At 36.5% G+C, this 19,994-nt stretch overlaps 1 protein-coding gene across 1 annotated transcript in view; it reads right to left on the minus strand.

Annotated features, from left to right (window-relative positions):
• PPIP5K2 (diphosphoinositol pentakisphosphate kinase 2) overlaps positions 1-18,702 on the minus strand; it is a gene marked incomplete at its 5' end in the record, with an annotated part of 43,918 nt that extends 25,216 nt beyond the window's left edge. The window contains 16 exons of the mRNA XM_082497112.1: positions 607-789; positions 4,244-4,365; positions 4,473-4,598; positions 5,293-5,378; positions 6,424-6,533; positions 6,615-6,690; positions 7,606-7,692; positions 8,253-8,354; positions 9,888-10,009; positions 11,107-11,268; positions 13,067-13,168; positions 13,575-13,729; positions 15,099-15,184; positions 16,055-16,145; positions 16,860-17,055; positions 18,559-18,702. Coding sequence (XP_082353238.1) covers positions 607-789; positions 4,244-4,365; positions 4,473-4,598; positions 5,293-5,378; positions 6,424-6,533; positions 6,615-6,690; positions 7,606-7,692; positions 8,253-8,354; positions 9,888-10,009; positions 11,107-11,268; positions 13,067-13,168; positions 13,575-13,729; positions 15,099-15,184; positions 16,055-16,145; positions 16,860-17,055; positions 18,559-18,702 — 1,950 coding nt within the window. The remainder of the gene's footprint in view (positions 1-606; positions 790-4,243; positions 4,366-4,472; positions 4,599-5,292; positions 5,379-6,423; positions 6,534-6,614; positions 6,691-7,605; positions 7,693-8,252; positions 8,355-9,887; positions 10,010-11,106; positions 11,269-13,066; positions 13,169-13,574; positions 13,730-15,098; positions 15,185-16,054; positions 16,146-16,859; positions 17,056-18,558) is intronic.
• Positions 18,703-19,994: the final 1,292 nt, after the last annotated feature.

Consider the following 19,994-nt stretch of genomic DNA (forward strand, 5'->3'; position numbering starts at 1 on the left):
GATAGAGTAAGGGAAATTGAAAGAGAAAGAAGTTTCTTAACAATAACAAACATTACTTACATTTGAAAACAGGAACAATCCTGTGTGCTCTGTACTAAGTTAGCATAAAATATATTAATACGCACTAACTTAGCATGTTAATGAAACATTTCCTTTCACTGATTAGAAAGTATTCTACTGGTTTTCATCATCTTAGTATTCTTAGTTACAAAACAAGGCCTTGTAGCCGATTAAGTACTGAAACAACTGCAGTAGGCAGGCAATACATTTTGTAATACCACACGCTGCCAAAGTAAAGATTACACAAAGTGTAAACAAAATAGTTTCATTTCTTGAAAATTAAAATATTTTTAATGGAACAGTGAAAAAGATTTACGAATGAGGTCCCTACCTACTCCTATGTCAAAGTTTGTAGCTGTTCTGATTACTCAAATTGCAAAACATCTCAAAATATCTAGTATCGCAATTGATAGAGCTTCCTTTGTACTGCAAACTATTTGAAAGCACACAATTTTTCAAAGCGGATACACAAAATCACTGCTCATTACTCCTACACAAGAATTTGCACGGGTATTTCATTTCATAGGAAACTAATCACGTACTAACCTTATCGTAGTCGTCAGCAGTGAATTCTCTGTCTCTCTGAAGAATTTCATGGAGTCTTGCTTTAACACGATGCTGACAGCTGCTTAAAGAATCACTGTCACTATCCAACAGACCATTCATATTAGCACTTTTTACCATCTGGACAAGAATAGGAGTCAGCTCGCCCTCTAAGGCCAGAAGTCCCTGAAGCAAATAATACAATGAATCAGGCAAACAGATAAAGATGAGAATATAAAAGTATCTTAAAAAAAAAACATCTAAAACATTAATTTAAATTCAAGATTGTATCATTCGCCTATGGATTAGATAAACAGGGACTTTGCAGACAATACAGGTATTTGCATAGAAATGACCCCCAAACACTGCCTTGGTGTGCAGGATTGCTACAGCTGGTGCGAAAGTGATGGTGACATGTCATAGAGCATGGTCCCCAGCGCCAGCTGAAGTGATCCTAGTATCTCAGTGGTGCCAACATTGCTCCTGGGAGGCCAAAGCTGTTCATGTCTTGGGTTGCAGGGAGTGCAAAGTGCCTTCTCCCTGAAGCTGGAAGCAACAGCAGCCTGACTTGTGGGGGACATGGTCTCCTCAAAGCATTGAGTCACCAGACCTTAGCTATGGGAAGAGTTAGCAAACCAAATAGCATTTGGGGGGACAAACAGGAGACAGACAAAGGCAAAAGCCCAAACCCTGTGTGGCACAGAAGGACAGTCAGAGGCTACAGCTGAAGAAGAGGTGAATGGAGACTTCCAAAATGGAGAAGGTTGGAAACTTTTGTGACTTTTCTGGCAACAGAAGGGCCCTGGGATCAGAAAGGAGATGGGGTGGTGTCTCCTCAAGCCTGCTGACAAAGGAGAAAGTAGGACAGATGGCTGAAATACTTCTGCACCAACACATGCAGCATGGAAACAAAGAAAAATAAGAAGTATGAACACTTGCTGAACTTACTCAGATTTGTTCAAATTAGAGATGTGGTGGAATAGTTCACACAAATGGAGTTTTGCTATAGCTAGACACAGGGCATTTTGGAAGCCAGGAAGGCAGGGAGGCAGAGTTGGCCTCTATATAAAGCAGTAGCTTTAACACCGGAACCTTTGCTTTCAAACCACTGACAAGCAAGTTGAGACCTTATTTGTAAGGAACAGAAGACAAATAAGTACAGGACAACATCATGGGGGCCTCTGCTACAGACCACCCAATTTAAAAGAGGAAACAGATGAAGCCTTCTTAACACAACTGTAGAAAGCCTCCTGATTGCAGGCCCTGTTTTCCATGGGTGCCCTTAGCCCTGGGTACCTCATGCATGGGCAACATTGCAATCCAGATTTCTGGAAAACACCAAGGACAATTCTTTGACACAGTTTACTGAACTATCGAGCAGAGGCATTCCCCTGTACCTGTTACTCGGAAGTGTCAGGAACTTGTAGGTCTATGGCAGCCTTGGTAATTGAAACCTGATATTATGACAGATCCTTGGAGAACTGAACAAGACAAATAATTGCATTAGAGCCCTGGACTACAAACGAGTAGACTTTAGCCTGTTTGTGGAATCCTGTGGAGCACTGTCCTGAAGAACAAAGGTGCCTGGGAAAGCTGGATGATCTCCAAAGACAATCTTCTCAAAGCACAAGAGCAGTCCACTCTGACATATGGAAAGGCATGCAGAAGGTCAGCATGGATGAAAAAGGAACACACAGAAGGTGGAGGCAGGGATGAGCTACTTGGAAGGACCAGAGACACGACCTGAAAATGGTGGGTGGAATTAAAAACCTGGAGACACTGCAGAATCTCCGTTCCTGGAGATACGCAGAACTTGACAGGGTATCATTCTAAGCAACCTCATCCAAACTGACTCCGTGCTGTGTGGAGTTGGACTAGATGACTTACAGAGGCCCCTTGAAACCTAAACCTCTCTATCACTCTGCATTATTACTGAAACTCATTCACTTAAGAAGTATTTATGTAACACTTGGGCTGTCTGTGTCCTCTCACACAGTTAAAAGATCTGTATCACTGAAATGAGGAAAGAAGTAAATAAATTATTAACACACAGAAGTATTAAGCATGCAAAGGGTTACTTGGGAGGGGCAAAAGAGGAATTTGCCTAGCATGAAGAAGGTAAGAGAACATTTTAGCAAGCATTATAGATGTAGGAAGTTCTGTATTCTGTGGTTCATATTAATATTTCCTGTAAATTCAGATTTGTAATGAAAAAAGAGTTCATGTTTTTTAGACATCACAAAATTTTTATCATTTCACATCAACAAATACATATAAAAATATTTCTATAAAGTGCCAAGATGTAGTACTGTTACCATGTCTTATTTATTTGGTATCCATTTTGACAGGCCCAAAATAAAGTCTCCTATAACAACTTTATCAAGCTACTTCTATTAATTCCGAAAAAGCTTGAATGTACAGTCAGTACCATTTCCATTAAAATATATGCAAAGTAGCTTGTTAATTCCACATTTCTAATAGCTTCAAGCCCTCTAATTTCCCCTGTAAAGTTACAAATCAATGAATCAAAGACAGTTTCAATGAAAAGTGTTGCCTTTTGAACCCCAAATCTTCTGGTCCAAATCACCAGGGTGACTGAAAATTGCAATTTTTGCTTATGTAAAATGAATACCTTATCTCAAATCAGTTCTAATGTCTGTGCTTTAACCAACACACACACACAATCTGTCGCAGAAATCTGATAAAATTTGAGGAAAGTAAGACCTAAACAAATAAGAAAGGCACAACCTAAAAATGTTGCCAATGGCATTCTGGGCTGCATCAAAAGAAGCTTGGCCAGCAGGTCGAGGGATGTGATTCTCTCCCTCTACTCCGCTTTCATGAGACCCTGCCTGGAGTACTGTGTCCATCTCTGGGGCCCACAACATAAGAAAGACATGGACTTGCTTGAGAGGGTCCACAGGAGGGCCACAAAAATGATCAGAGTGATGGAACACCTCTGCTATGAGGATAGGCTGAGAGAGTTGGGGTTGTTTAGCCTAAAGACAGGGCTCCAGGGAGACCTTATTGCAACCTTCCTGTACCTCAAGGCATCCTACAGGAAAGACGGGAAGGACTCTTCACCAGGGAGTGTAGTGATAGGACGAGGGGTAACAGTTTTAAACTGGAAGAGGGTAGATTTAGATTAGATATTAGGAAGAAATTCTTTACTGTGAGGGTGGTGAGACACTGGAACAGGTTGCCCAGAGAAGTTGTGGATGCCCCATCCCTGGAGGTGTTCAAGGCGAGGCTGGATGAGGCTTTGAGCAACCTGGTCTCGGGAAGGGTGTCCCTGCCCATGGCAGGGGGGTTGGAACTAGATCATCTTTAAGGTCCCTTCTAACCCAAACCATTCTGTGATTTTGGAGGTTGTTACTGGAAAGGACTAAGGTATATTACTAGGACTGTACAATTAAAACCTGTCTGCATCTGCTCAAAGAACTTCAAATGCTTGGAACGTTAATTGGATACTTTTTCACATAGAACTAAATACTTCTTGAAAATACCTTTCTTTTAAAACACAGCCTCGTTATACACTGTGGACTCTAATAAACCATAAATTTCTCCCAGTCTTCAAAAGAAAAACCAAAGTTGAGAACACCAGAATTTTCAAAATTGAAAATACAATTTCAGATTGTACCTTTGCAAAAGCTGCTGCAGTCATCTGAACTCGTCCCTCATCAGATGCATAGATTTTGAGATCATGTCGGTAAGTGCTATGCAATCTAAGTAAACCACATCCAGGAAATCCAGCATAATCTCCTACCAAACAGACATTCTGCTTAAAATCTCAGTTTGCACTTAAACATGTTTAAAAGGGATTTATGACATTCAATACTTTTTGTTTGTTTGTTTGTTTGTTTTTTTACCTTGTCCACCTGGATACATACACCTGAAAGCCCTTCCAAGCTCCTCTGCTTGAACCCTGCCTGCAGGGGTCAATTCTCCTCCCCATTTTAGAACCAGAAGCAGGGATGGCTCATTTCTTCTATTATCTAATTGTACACAAAGAGAGGAGTTTAGTAGTGAAGTATATTCTAAATTTTGGGGTGTTTGTTTGTTTGTTTGTTTGTTTTGCAAATGACCAAAAATATTTGGACTATGCAAGGGTTCAGTAAAGGATCTCTTCAACATTATGAATCTTTAATAGCATTCTAACATTAAGAAAATATTGAACTGGAGAACTAAATGGGCACTTAAACAGAGAAACCTGAAGTAGTTAGATTACACAGAAAACATAAGTGAAAAATATTTAGCATGAAATCTGAAGCAAAAAGTAAATTGAGACAGAAAATTAAGACAAATTGCTTGCTAAATACCCTACAGTTATTTCAGTCAATAATGTTGGGTCAAGGATCAGGAAAGTTTATAAAAAGTTTTAAAGATAGAAGTAAATTTTGAGTAAGATTTTCTCATCCTGGCCCCAAAACACTGTTTTTGGTGAATCACGGAAGCTTATTTTCACCCTACTTTTCTGTTACGAAAAAACAGCGTTAGAATACAAATTTACTACATAGTTTTAGGTGTACGATTCAGCAGATTAAGAGAGACCAAATATCTGAAAACAATACAAACATTCATTCTAAACAACATATTCCTTCTTCTTAACATGAAGACATGTTATACCACTAGTCCGTGACTATTTAAACACATTATACTAAATGATTAGGTGCAAAAGTGATACAATACCTTCCTCTTCACTGGAAGTCTTTGGGCAACCATGAGGAAGATATGTTAACTGAACTTTGCGATTTATGCCTGAAAAATGCCCATACCTGAAGTAGGAACAGGGGAAAGTGAGAGGGGAAGAAGGAGAGAAACATTTTAAATATTTTTCTCCAAACCGGCTATGCTTCTGTGACAGGATACAATAAATCTATGCTGGTCATTGATTTGTGCATTTGACCACCATTTGTTGAAGCAGTGCTTAGAACGAACCTAACTCAACACGCACAGAATAATTACAGAAATATCGACCATTCTATAATGAAACATTTAAAGATGTTATCTACTTTTTTCAGAACACTGAACATAAAACTGGTAAAAAAAAAAAAAAAGAAGTCATTTTCAGATTGCACAAGTAATTTATCCATTTGGATCCACAACTACAGTGGCTATCAGTATCCAGAATCTGACCTGGCAGTGTAGATGGCTACTATTTTGTTAGCTAATTAAGTTCTCAAGCAGAACTCCATATTTGAAACAACCGTCACAAATTCCAATAATAACTGTCTTTGCCCTTATTTTTTTAAAAATTAAAGTTATCTACTACCATTTAGAGTTCTGAGATCCTCGATCATTAACAAACGTTGAAGCCTTAGGCTTTTCTTCCCCCCCTCGCCCCAAATTATTAAATATTTCAGTCTTAATATACAAAGCCTTATTTATTTGGAATCCTCCAAATTTGCTTTAAGTAGACAGTACAAGTACACATGGTGGAAGTTCTTATTGCCTTCATCAGATTTCATTATGTCACACACTGCAAGAAGCAGACCCTGCACTAAAATACTTTCATTTTAAAAACATGCAAGAAGATAAAAGTTGAAACCAACAAAAGTAACTTTTTCATGTAGGAAGTATACTGATACACTAGATAAAGCAGTAAGTTAAATTAAAAAGCTAAGAAGAAAAAACAGAGAGATGATCCAGTTCTCCTTCATAATGTCAAATGTAACATCCTTTCTCTTGATAACCCTTGTGCTTGAATTAATATCTCATTAAATATTTGATAACCATTGCAATCCAAGCAGTAACTGATCAAACAAGACAAAACAGCAGATACAACTTTGTTGCTATGAAGCCTGAAAATTAGACACTTACATTTCTAACACAGTCTTTAGCTGTTCAAGTTTTGCTTTACTTTCTTCAATTTCAGAATCGTTGTTTTGCCCAAGTTCTACAAGGAGTTGCCTTGCTATATCAAGCACTTCCTATAGAAAGGAAACATACAATTTACTTAAATAATTCTCTACTTATAAAATACCACAGGGAGAAAACAAAGAAAAACTTGCCTGCAACTGTTTTGGTTTTTTCAGTTTTAGTTTTCCAGATTTATATCCATCGCATTTTTCAAAGAGATCAAAAAACCTTTAAGAGAAAGAATATTGCTTAAAAAAATGCAGTCAATAAGTTAAAATATGACTAGAACAAGTGGCTCATGAACTTAAACTGGTCTGAAATTAGCACCTTTATGCTATTTGAAAAGCATGTTAAAACCTGCACTACAGACGTCAAACCAACCTTTATTCAAATCCCATTTCCCAAGAAAGTCTTCAACACACGAGAGAAATAAGAGCACTAAAAATGTTCTCTTACTGACTTGCTAAGTGTTAAAAAAAAAAAGGGAAGATATTCTATATATCAAATGACATAACACACAGCTATCAATTCTTAATCTCCAAGAGTCATCCTGAACAGAAGTAGGGACCAAAACCACCAAATGAGCAGTCCTACACTTTTATAGCATGTATCTCTGAACGCAAGAATCTAGTCCCAAAATAAACAATTACTTTATACTGAAACTGCACCTAACTCCAGGCCAGTTATGTAAATCACTTTATGAATGCTAACATAAGGATGGTATCTACCAGGAATTCAGTCATCAAACTTTGACAAAAGTAAAAGACAAAAAAGGTGGTGCAGTAAGATGACAGCTCACACACAGTTATGATAAAAAGACAAAGGCAGAAATCACAGTGAAATGGTGAACCAGAAATATTCTCTGCTGTGCTATTTTGAAGACAGACATCTATAGAGACAAATGCATTTTTATTAAGATCAAGCAGGACTGTTCACAAGGCACAGCATGTGATGAAGGAAGGCTCTGAGCGTCTGTTTGACAGACAGGGGCGTATTTGTTAATCAGGCGCAACATCAGTTAGATTTAAAAGAAAATAAAACAAAACAAAAAAGGAATTCCTGCTCAATTAATTGCTTGCAAATCCCCAGAAGTGAGCTCTGCTCTAAAACATTCAACCTAATTTTTACCAAGATTCTACTTACTTCTGGTGTTTTACTTCCATTTTCATTTTTTGTTTTGGTGTTCGGTCCCCATGTCGTATTACAGCTATAACACATCTAAGCTCCATCCTGAAATTTCAAGAGAGTTATATTTCACAATTCGATGTATGAGGGTCTTTTATTTAATATTAAAACCACCACTAATCAAGACAATTGACACAGTTGTAGTTATCTGACATAACTACAGAAGTGATGGAAGGATATGCAAGAATATAAGGTTAACTGAAAATGATGTAAAGTATAAAATATAAAATACTGATTTTAAGACTTGGGTAACTACAGAATATCTACTTTAAATAGTTTTTAAAACAACGATTTTGAGGTTCATTAAATGAGAGAGCATGTTTATTAGAAGCGCATATTAAGTTGGTGCTGGAACAATGATTAGCAGTGAAAGAAGCTATGCATAAAAGATGCTACACTTGAAAATCTGCTGTTCTATACTCAGCTTGACTAAGGGTCAGAAACTCTGATTGCTGGCATAGCAATTGTGATTCCTTCCTTGTTTTCATCACACAAAACATGCGTTCATAGGCCAAAGTGGTCACACCTTGTGAAGAGAAAAAAAAATTCACACAAAAGTTACATTAGGATTCTGCACAATTCAGATGTAGCTACTGTTTTCTTACATTGTTCCAGAGGTGGTTGGCACAATAGGGATGTCTTCAGCTTCCAAAGGAATTGACCATGGTATCTGAAACTGGGGAGCAAGTTCTCTCATTATGATATTTCTAAAAAAAGGGGTTAAAAAGAAAAAAAACAACCTAAGTTTAAAGCACAGTTTATACAACATACACAAACTCCAAACCAAATAGATAATATATACATCCATTTTTATGAATGTGGCTTTAGAGCACTAGCAGTCATGAGTTTCTAGATGCAGATTTTTCTTTTAATTGTATAATAAAAACCTACTTTAACAATTTAAAGGTACTACAACTGCTACAGAGAGAACATTAGCCTAATAGCCCTGGATTTGTAAGAAACCACAGTTTTTGAAGTCCACTTCCTAAAAGAGTTCCTTGAATATGATTTAGCCTAGTTCATTTAAAGTATTCAGATACCTGACTCCACAGCCTAACTGAAAGTCCCTGATAATCAGCAAGTCACTAGCAAGCCATTCTCATCAAAGAATAACTTGTACCTTTAGTGGCAGTTTCTGCAGTAGAACTGGAAAAACAGGTAAAGTCTGTGGTCATAACTACAAAATGATAACACTGCCTCCGCTTGCTGATCTTCTAATGTTCTGTTTCCCAAGTATTTAATCAAAACATACTGAACTTCAGATTAGTGTCTACGTACGAAGCAGTAACACAGAGGAAAAAAACTGTGCACCTTGAAGTAACATAAGCCAAAATTTAATTTCTAAAAAGCTTGAAAAAAATCTACTGTTACTTAACACTGCAATGTGTTACCTTAGGAAATAAACCATAAGGAAAAAATGATGAGATCATTTTTTTTGAGAATTCAACAGCTACAACAATAAAGAGAAATCAAAACGTGTCTCAGAATTGTAACTCTAACTCAAAAAGGGGCTTAAAACAAAAGGACCATAGTTGTTATCTAGTATTTCAGCTTAGCTCTTCCTCCATTTAATAATATCCCAGACCATTTGATAATGCAGAAAGTCATGCTGTATCTCATCAGTGCAATCTTACCATAAAGCCAGTGTAACTGACAAAAAGGGTATCAGCCTGCTTTGAGGGCAACATTTCACTGGCACTGAGTTTGCTATCTAGTTCTGTATGATCCCTTGTTATACATTTTTTTGCTCCCAATAGTAGAGGGAAGATGGTATGACAGGAGACACCTTGATACTACCATCAGTATGGATTTACCAGCATGAAACCCAGAGATATGAAAGGACACATCAGCTTCAGATCAAGGAAAATGTAAATTAATTTGGGAATGTATTAAACAGCAGCAAGCATAACCATACAGTGGTGTTTCTCTACTTGAAAAAAAATCTCAACTACCTTTAAGAACTTAACTTGGCTTTCAAAATGCTTAATTCAGTTAGCTCTAAGTGTTCACAAAACACTCAGACTCAGATGTTTTGGATGATTTTAGGAACAAGGAATTTATTTGGATTTATTTATTGATTTAGAATTACTTTTAATATTTTTTATTTAATGACTGATTTTATGTGCTATTTCATTTTAAATAATTAATTTAGGAATAAGGAATAAGTAGCACATGAACTTTAGTCACATACAAGAGAGTGAATAGGCAAAACTCCTGAAATAAAATCAGTAAACTCTTACCCGAGTATCTTAGCACAATCATCATAGTATTTCATGGAGTTTTTCACAAAACTGAAGCCGTTCACATCACAGACATAGGACTGTCCATTAGCACGAAGCAAATCAAAGCCACAAACTGTTTGCTGTTTTTAAGAATAAAAGTTCAAGTCATTGGTCACCTTCCTTGGGATTGCTTATTCTAAATAAAATTTATATTTCAACATGGTATTCATCGAAAACATGACAAAAATATGACAGATTTTATACTTAGTACCTTTTGCCAGTTCCATGTTAGTTTCGTTTATGTCATGTAAACATCTTCCTACCCTTCGCTAACATGGATCCCTAGCAATACCAATATTGAAGGTCAAGTTCATGTGCACAAACTTAACATTCAAGAGTTATTCAGGATAAGCAATGATGGGCCTGCAAATTCCCCACTCTGACAGCAGTTTCCCCCTCCACATAGTATTTAAGGGTGGCAAGCAAGAAATCGCAAAATACCAATAAAAACATTTTTGTCCAAATTTAAATTTGACAGGATAATTTTGACATTGACATAATATTGACATTATTAGTACAGGATACCAGATGCTATTTCAACAGCTTCCTTTTTTAGATTTCAAAACCCAGTTTGCTGAGTGATAGAGGTTCACACCCGACAGGCTCCAGAATGCCATCATAGCTACACACAGATGATGAGAAAGAGTGAAACACAGCCTTTTAATAAGACATATGAAAGGAGGGCAAGAGACTGAATGAAGTTTTGAACAAAGGAATCTTTAAACTATAAGAAAAAGGAAACTATCAAACACTTCAAATAAGGACCTAGTCATGTCAGTACCAAATTAACATTTATATGGGCTTAACAGAAATAATAGGTAATAAAATTTACAAAACCTTAACTACTGAAATTGTGTTTCTCTAACATGGAAACCATTAACAAAAGGTGTGAACATATTATGTATGGAGCAGGTGCACCAGGGACTAGCAAAGCACAATAGCAACATGTGTATTCAGGAAACCCATGCAACATGAGCAACCCACCCAGAACTCTATGCGTTAAAGGAAGAATTCTTCTAGATTAAAAAAGATGCGGATGTGGAACTTTACACCTTCCTAGGAGTTCTGTAGCAATTATCACTGCTGTCTCTGTGCACTAAAACCCTATGGAAGTTTCATGTAATAAACAATTGATTAACACTAAATGTTTGATCAGATAGGAAAGTAATCAGCTTACTTTAAAGGCAAGGCATACTTTCCAAGCAATTAACTTCTCTCTTGCATTCAGGATGACTGGATACCTCACTTCCTTTCCTTCGCTATCTCGTTCTACCTTGCCATCCAGAGCTGGAGACTTCCGCGCTTCCGCATGAGCATAGTCTGGACCCACTGTGTACACCTTTAGTGGAAAACGGGAACTCTTCATTCAGTGTCATTAAATTACATTACATATATGCATACAGTTCGCTAAATTTATCTAAAATGTGGTAGCAACTTCCAAAGATACTAGCTGCTTTCGTAATTGAAAAGGTCACTTTAAAGTACCTTCCTCAATGGCATTCTCTGCCTTCAGAGAACACCCACCACTTACTGACAACCTAGGATAAGGCAAGAGGAGAAAACAGGTGTAGCACAGATAAAGAAAAATAATAATTCTAAAACTTGATGAATAAAAATGAGTTTCTTATTTATGGTGGTACAGAGCTAAAGAATAATGCTTTCCTCTCCAAAACATCCGCACAATTCGGACAGCAGATTAGTTTGAGAATTACGTGATTATGGAAATCTGGTTGCAGGACTAAGTGATTGCCTCACTTAAAAAATATTTTTGTATTTTAGGCAGGACTAAACAAAGCAAATACCTGCCCAGTTTTAGCATGACAAGGCAGGGTCTTGAGAGAATGATTGTGTTATCTACTCTGCTGCTGTTTCGATGCTCGCTGAAAGAACTGGGGCATATGCTGGAAAAGACTTGTCAGCAGCTCTCAAAAATGGGCTACTTGTCACTTTAATTAAAACCCGAACTCTAAGCTTTGATAAAAAGGTATTCAACTAAAGCAGATGATTGCAAATACTGCCAATTTAGTCAATTCAGGCAGGAGGGTGACTTGGGTGAAGCTGCTTAATATAAAGCTGACAGTCTTGTTACTTGAAGGGGTGTTACTTTATTTGGGGTGTTTAAAGTCCACAGCTGCTGTTAGATGACTACACTAAAACAAGTAGACAAAATGGTCCCCACCCCTCAAGTCATCTGCATCTCTTCATGTTCCAAGAAACTTTCCTTCTTGGAAACAGTTTGTAAAGCTCTTACACAGATACCTGTAAACTCAGATTAATCTATCACAAAGTGTTACACAGTATAACCATCTGAAAAGTACAGCTCATGAAAACATAGCAACTTAGAGAATGTCTGAAAAAATAAAACAAGCATTCCCCTCATGTATCACCAAATGGAAGATGTTGGCTGGAACTGATAGAAGGTCTCTCTGGCCTAAGACTGGATTAGATCTCACACTCTCTGAACCTCCACTTTTTCTCTAAATACAGTAATGTCTCATGCATATTGTAAAACATTTCACATGTTTTGTGATGGACTTAAAATAGCCAGAACTAACACAAAGGTAAAGAATGCAATCCTCACATATGGCTGGCTTAACACCTGTTCTGTTATTGCTCTATTTTAGCATTCTTCTATGATACCTAATCTTTATATCTGTTAAGAAAATAAATGAACAGAAAAGCAAAAATAATTACAGATAAGGTCAATGCATTATTTTCTGCAACTTCCTATTATTTTTAGTAAGTAACTTTTGTTTATTAATTAGAATACTAACATAGTTGGTAAAATCTATTTCAAATACATATTTCTGTGTAACCTTCAGACAAAATATCTAGGCAGCATCTGTTTACACATGAAAATATATGCTGTTCTGGCACTAATACAATACAAAAAAAGGAAGACAATGTGTTGGGTAGTAAGTCTCCAGCACTTGATTCTAAGAACATAAGCAAAGCTGCTCTACATTACAAGGACTGTGTTTAGATAGAATAAGAATTACATTCTTTACTTGTGAACTGTATCAAAACATCATAAAAATTAATCCTTGACACAAAGATATACTTTCATCTTTAAAAGTGACAAGCTCTTGGAGCACTTGATTGTTCTAAATATAAATAAGCACACGCAGTTGTCATACCTTCACATCAGTGCCATCTGTAGGCATGAATTCCTCATAAATATAGGAGCCTGTTTTTCGCACACTGCTTTCAGGGGAATAAACACTGCTTCTGCTGCCAATCTGAAAGGAGTATTTTTCTATTAATAAACTCATAGGCTACTGCCTGAGAAACTTTAAAACTCTTTAAAATAACACACTGGTACTGAGAAAACACTTCCTGTACCAAAGGAAGCAAGTAGGTTTTGATCGTTCCCAAAAGATTTTTTTAAGATTCTAAAAGTGCACCAATAGTGTATGCTTCTTTTACCTTTAAGAATCTGCAGTGGCTGACGATCTACTGCAAGGAACAAGGGTCTTCATTCCATCTACATGTTCTCCTGAAATTAATTTCTGCAATCTGTCACTACTCCTACACAAGCAGGACATAACAAAACAGGTCCCAGCTAACATAAGGATTGGACAGAATTATCGAGCGATTTGGTTAGACTTCTGCAACTTTTCAATAGCTTTAGTACAACACCCTCACCTTTCGAAAGAGCCTCTGGCTTCCACCCCCAGCAGATGTTGGATAATAAATGTAAACATTGTGGTCCTCAGCACTAACTGGCTTTTCTACAAAAGGCTTTTGGAAAATTTCTCCATTCACTTCCACATGATCTTCTCCTTCAATCAAGTTGCATTCTGAAGAAACAGTGCAAACAACAGAGATGTAATAATACAATCAAGGAACAAAATTATTAGAGATTCGGGGTAATTTTGCATATTGAAATAAAAAGATTATGTTACATTTTTGGTTCACTGCTTTGTTACTGACTGCACAAAGAGTTAATGATCGTGTGCGGAACACGTCTGCTGTACCACCTCTATGTTATGTTACTTTAATACTATGTTCCAGGAGTTCTGTTGATTCCCTCAGTGTCAGACAGGAAATTGTCTCCTACAGATGCATAAGCTTGCATGGGTCATATGTTTTTTGAAACGTTTCAAGGACAGAGGGTAAGGCTGTTTGTCTCTTTCTTCAGTGCCTTTCTCTGAGGTATCAGGGAACCATGAACATATCAGGAAACAATGAACATGGTGTGGTGCCAGACGCAATAGTATTTTAATAGGCTGGGAACTGTCTCATATTGTTTACTGATGCTCCTTGCATGGATGATTAGATCCTCTGGAACCAGGCATCAGGAATGTCTGCACTACTGGTTGGCTGCATGCAGCAGCTTTTATTTGACTTTTGTAGGACAACCGAGTCCTTTGCCCCCTTGATTACGCAGATGTTTTCACCTAAAATTCCCTGCCTCTTAAAAGCTACACCACAGTAATATTTCAATTTTATTTATTCTTTCTTATTTCTTATTCCTGTGTCTTAACCTGTTGTTGCAATTTCCTACTGTTGCTGTAAGTTTTCATTTCAGTAGAAAAAACTGCTAAGTTTGTTTTCAGGTACAGAAAAAAATTAATTCCAATTTATATTCAGAGCATATTATCTGCAGATCTATCTGGACTAGATTTCCCTTACATGGTTGCTTGTACTCAGAAAGGAAAGTATTCAATAGCTTGACTTGTTTCTGTCAATATTCCTTTCCTAAGCAAAATTATTACTTATTGTGGGTAATGTAACATGAAAGCTGCTCTCTTTGGTGACATATTAGAACCTCAGTTTGAGTTTGGAGGCCCTTATATTCTACTTGTTCTATGACGGCTGTAAGAGGAATGGGACCCCAGGCTTCAGAATCATGCTTTTCAAATGCATATCTGTACTGCCTTTGGCTGGGATGGAATCAATTTTCTTCACAGCAGCTGGTATGGTGCTATGTTTTGAAATTGTGACCAAAACAGTCTTAATGTTTTAGTTATTGCTGAACAGTGTTTATGCAGCCTCAAGGTAGGGGTTAATCCACAAAAATACTTTAACTGCTGGAAGAGAAATCAACCTCTACACAAATGAATTAATCGTCTAGCAAGTGAAATTTAGCTTTCGGTTATGTATGTACTGTTCTCCGGTGGAAACAGAGAGATGCCAATGGTTGATACTTTAGTCATCATTTTTTACCTTGGGGATTGTTTGGATCACGGTTCAGAACTGCATAGCGAGGAAGTAAAATGCCTTCAGCTTTAAGAATACCATATACTTCTCTCCTAGAAGAAAAAAAACAAAAGTTGCAGAGTAAGACAGCAAATTGTGCTAATATTTGTATTTTACAGTCCATAATAAGGGAGGGTTTTTTTTAAATCACACAGGTAAGATTACATATAGAATACTCATTAATATAATGCTTTAAAGGTCATTGACACAGCTGTACCTTTCCAGTGATCTCATCAATATCAACAAAAATGTAATTTCCTATGCCAGTCCTGTCCTCTCCACTCTGGCAGTGCAACAGCAATTTACATAGAACAATTCTCTTGTTAAAGGAGATTATTAATACGAAGGGTTGAAAAAGTTTATACAGAATAGCAACTGAAGGCATACAAAACAGCAAGTCTGCTCAGTGTTCAGAAGGCTCCAATGTTGATGCTTTTTGCTCACCATTGTTTTGTTAATATTTGCTATGCATGACTGCAACTCCAAAAGAAAATTCACTTTGAATAACCACAAATCTTCAAAAACCAACAAGTTCTGTTAAATATCCACTTAACAGAAAAAAGACCTTCCGTAAGTCATGTGAATTCTACAATTATAGGAGGTTGTACTGTTGCTATACATACCTATGCTACACAAATTTTCAGAGTTTAAACTTTTTTATTTGCTAAGCTTTAGACAAATGCATCACCAAATTTCTACCTTGGTAAATCTTCAGCTGTATCAATATAAAAGCAGTAAAAGAAAACACACACCTAAAGACATACCCCAGAAAACTATGCATACATTAACAAAGCATAGCATTCACTGTAATTTTATTTAGACTACTGTATAATACACTGGAACTGTTGCTATGCAATAACACGATTCTCACAGTCTCTGACTTAAAAGCAGTTTGCTGTTTACAGGTAATTAGCGTTACTTACCTGTCTTGTATGTGATACTGCATATTCAAGTCATTGATTATGAATGGATTCCTGAGTTTTGCATAGGCAACTGCTTTGTCCAGTGGAAATCCTAAAATATTTATTAAGGCAAATAAGTTAAAATTACAAGACACAACACCAGTAAATAGTTTGGAACATTCCTACTCAAAGTTTAGAGTACAACCAGAGATACAGCTTAAGTGGGAGGATGTTCCCTCAACTATAAACACACATAACATCAGCTTAAGACGATCATGAAACTACAGCCTAATTTCAGTACAGCTGCCAAAATTAGTGGTCCTGTCTCCAACTCCCTCCTCCTGACTCCACATGCCCTCCACTTCCATAGGGCCACAACAAATGCTTTTATTGCCCCTGCCTGAAAATACGATTTTTAATTCACCCTGCTCAACTTTGGTCCACTGCCAGGCCCACAAAGGAACCTATATATTAGAAGAGGTACATGAACAAGTATTCAGAGACCTGATGCTCCCATTAAGAAAGTAGCATGCCTTTACAGTTATTGGACCAAGTATTAGATCACCATTTCCACTGGCTCCACAAATATTTATCAATGAAACAGCTATTTTAAATACCATGTCAGACAGGACTTTCTCAAGCAATGAAAACAGTATAATTTAAAAACCTTGTATTTTAGAAGTCAGTTGTATTATATTGGATAAGGCAAATGAATCACTTCCTAGGAAAATCCAATAAAACAACACACAAAAAAATTAAAAATACCCTCAAACTGGTTAAAGTGTCTAGATGTCAAAAATATTTATGGTATTACTAGAAGATTTACCTTTAGAATGAAAAGAAATGAGACAGTCACATAAAGGCCAGTTTTCTACTGGCTCATTCAAAATAACATCTTCTTCAAATATTACCACAGTTATGTACTTAAACATGGAGAGGCGTTCAAGAATTTCTTTCATTGGTTTGGACTTGGATTTCTTAGCCATTGAACAAATCCCAACTGCGATTTGTCTTTCTGGTGGCTGAAGAAGGGGGGGGAAAAGCAATTATTATTTTTATGTTTTCTCAGAATACAACCGGGTTTTAGCAGCACAATATTAGAGTAAATATTTTCTGTTAAAATTCACATACTACCTTTAATTTAATGTTTAATCAGGTAAATTGCTAGCAGGTAACAAAAGGCAGTATGACAGCATGCTGCACTGCATCCTTACTAAAAACACCTCAAAAAATTAAACTGTTCAATAGCTCTACACTACTTTTTGTATCATATCAGGAACAAATATACAGGATCAAATGTATGTCAGAAATACCAAATCTGAATTAAATCATACTTAAGGCTTATTTTGAAATTAACTAGCAATTAGTTTTTAAACTATTTAATTTTTCTACATCTACTTAGTAGTCACAAGGCTTGTCATCTTATTACCTAATATTACAAGTTAATTATGAAAAGGAAAACTAGTAAACCAGAAAATGCTATTCTAGATTTCTGAGCTATTTTGTGCATCGACGGTTTCACTTTTCTTCTGTATACTCTATATTTTTTCATGCTATAAGCCTTTAAAAATTTCTTTCCCCAGTGGTATTCCTATGTGGAACCAACAGCCAACCAAGTCCCCTGTTTAAAAAGAAACAAAAAACCTCCAAACCCAGAACAAGCCTTTATTTCAACTTGTTGGTCTTTTAAAACATAGCCAATTACCTTCCCTTGCTAAAATACACCGACTGAATTGAGCTGTCTGAGCTGCTAATTTTGCACTAGTTTTCTGCATTTCAAGTTATTTTTAGTACTTAAATTTCTCAGACATGCTTGCAATCACTGAAAATTTAATCTGACTATTCCCTAAAGTAAAACATTACAGACTAAAAGAACAGCAAAATACAGCTAAAAAATTACATAACATGATGAAAATTAAGACTTTGTCTTAAACAACCTACAAATTGGTAAACACCATGCTAAAATATAATTCAGAACACTCTGCAAGCATAATAAACAAAGGCATAACTTAAGATTAATTCAACATACACTTTCTACACACCGAAACAAGGGAAAAGAATGAAAACATGTCATATCTTAATGAAAACAACAGTAAGATGAAAAAAGAAATGTTTAGTCTGTTCAAACTGAAAAATCAAAAGTTAACTCCGCAGCTGTTGATAACACAGATAAAGGAAAAGGAACAATCATTTTTTGCTACTAATTATCCAAATAAATAAAATGAAGGCTTATGCCATCAAGTTCATTCCCAAAATCTACATCAAGCCTGCAAAGCTGGCACACCAACCTCAGCTGCCGTGAAACTCTGTATTAGGTCAAGCACACCAACTTCAAAGTTCAGGGTATACTTATTTTTCAAGTGTGCTGCATTTCCAAACATAAGTGACAGATCACGATCTGACTATGAACAATTTCCCAATTCAGAACACCATTTTGGTAGACTTTTGTGATCTAATACTATTTCAAAGTAAAATAATGCTAAAGAACATACAGAATACCACACACATGCCCCTACAGAACATACAGAGTCGTACTCTTCCTCCTCTTCTTCCCCATGGTCATAGAAGTGTTCGTAATCTGTAGATCGGGTTGAATCCAGTAATTCTTCTCCATCTTCTCCACCCACGAAGAATCTAGGAGGATCACTCTCTGTTGCGCTAACAGACATGGTTACAAGATCTATAGAGATCTTATGTAGAAACTGCAGCCGCTTTGGCAGCTGAGATACTGGGCATGTTTCCCGCTGACTCGGGAACACAAAAGTCCCCCACTCTTTGATGTTGCTTGTGCGGTGTTGCCACTTTGCTGACGTAGTCTGCCAGACACTGTTTAACTGGTATCATCTGCTTATTATTGGTTTGAGGTGCTGCTCCAAGAAACCCACGATAGGCTACTGCATCCCTGAGATGACACAACTTTTTAACCTAAAAGAAATGCCCAAAAAAACAAACAACAAAAAGAAAAAACACATTTGATAAAGGCACATAAAAATAAACTCATTTAGAAAAAGTGTTTGGATATATACATACCTCTGAGCAAACTATCAGAAATATAACTGTGCAAACTACCCATAGTCTACACTTTCAGATGTGTGTTTAGAGCAGGGAGAACAATGTCAAGATACTTTCAAACTACTGACACAGACATTTTATAAATAGATAACAAAACTCACGAAAGTAAAAGCTGTCAAATGCATTTTTTTCCTAACTTAAGAAAGAAAAAGTGCAGCATATATCTTTTATTAAAAAATAAAACAACAAAAATCTTCTCTAGTGTTTGTGATATTTAACTCACCATCCCTGTTGTCATCTGTTTTTCCCCAAAAAGTTTCCTGGTCAAATGGCAATGGCAAACAGACAAAAATGCTAATGAAAACTATAAAGCCTCCATTAGGACTATTCTTAAATGGAAACCTATTCTTTCAAAAACTGAGTGAATCTTCAGTGTGAAAGCAGAATGTATGTGCCAGCTTGATGTCTGCTTATTTATTTCCAACAAAGCATTGCTTTATTTTTCACACTGATTAAATGAGTATTTGCAGAGATGTACACTAGCACTGCCTTCTGTCAAAAGTACTTCTAAGCACTGATGTACTTCACTAATGTGAACACATATGGTGCCCTTTTAACCAGTCATGTGAAAATAAAAACTTGGCCAAATAACTTGGATACAGAAACAGACAGACTCAGAGCTCAGTCTTCTGCTGTTTCAACTAGGTACCTGTTCTTGCTGTAAGTTGTGCGTGGCTTTATACCATTAATGATAACCCATTATTACCACTTAGAAAATTAATAAGCAGTTACTTGTTTAGAAGCTCATCTGATCAAACGCTGTAAGTTGTTTATTAGTCAGATCATTATGTAAGTGCTATTCAAAAATGACGTCTCAGCAGAACTGAATTTGTCTTTAAATATCTGTCAAAATTACTTTGGCTGTTCTATGAACGAAATGAAGCAATAG

This window comes from Vanellus vanellus (genome assembly GCF_965231255.1).
Source record: "Vanellus vanellus genome assembly, chromosome: Z".
Classification (NCBI taxonomy): Eukaryota; Metazoa; Chordata; class Aves; order Charadriiformes; family Charadriidae; genus Vanellus; species Vanellus vanellus.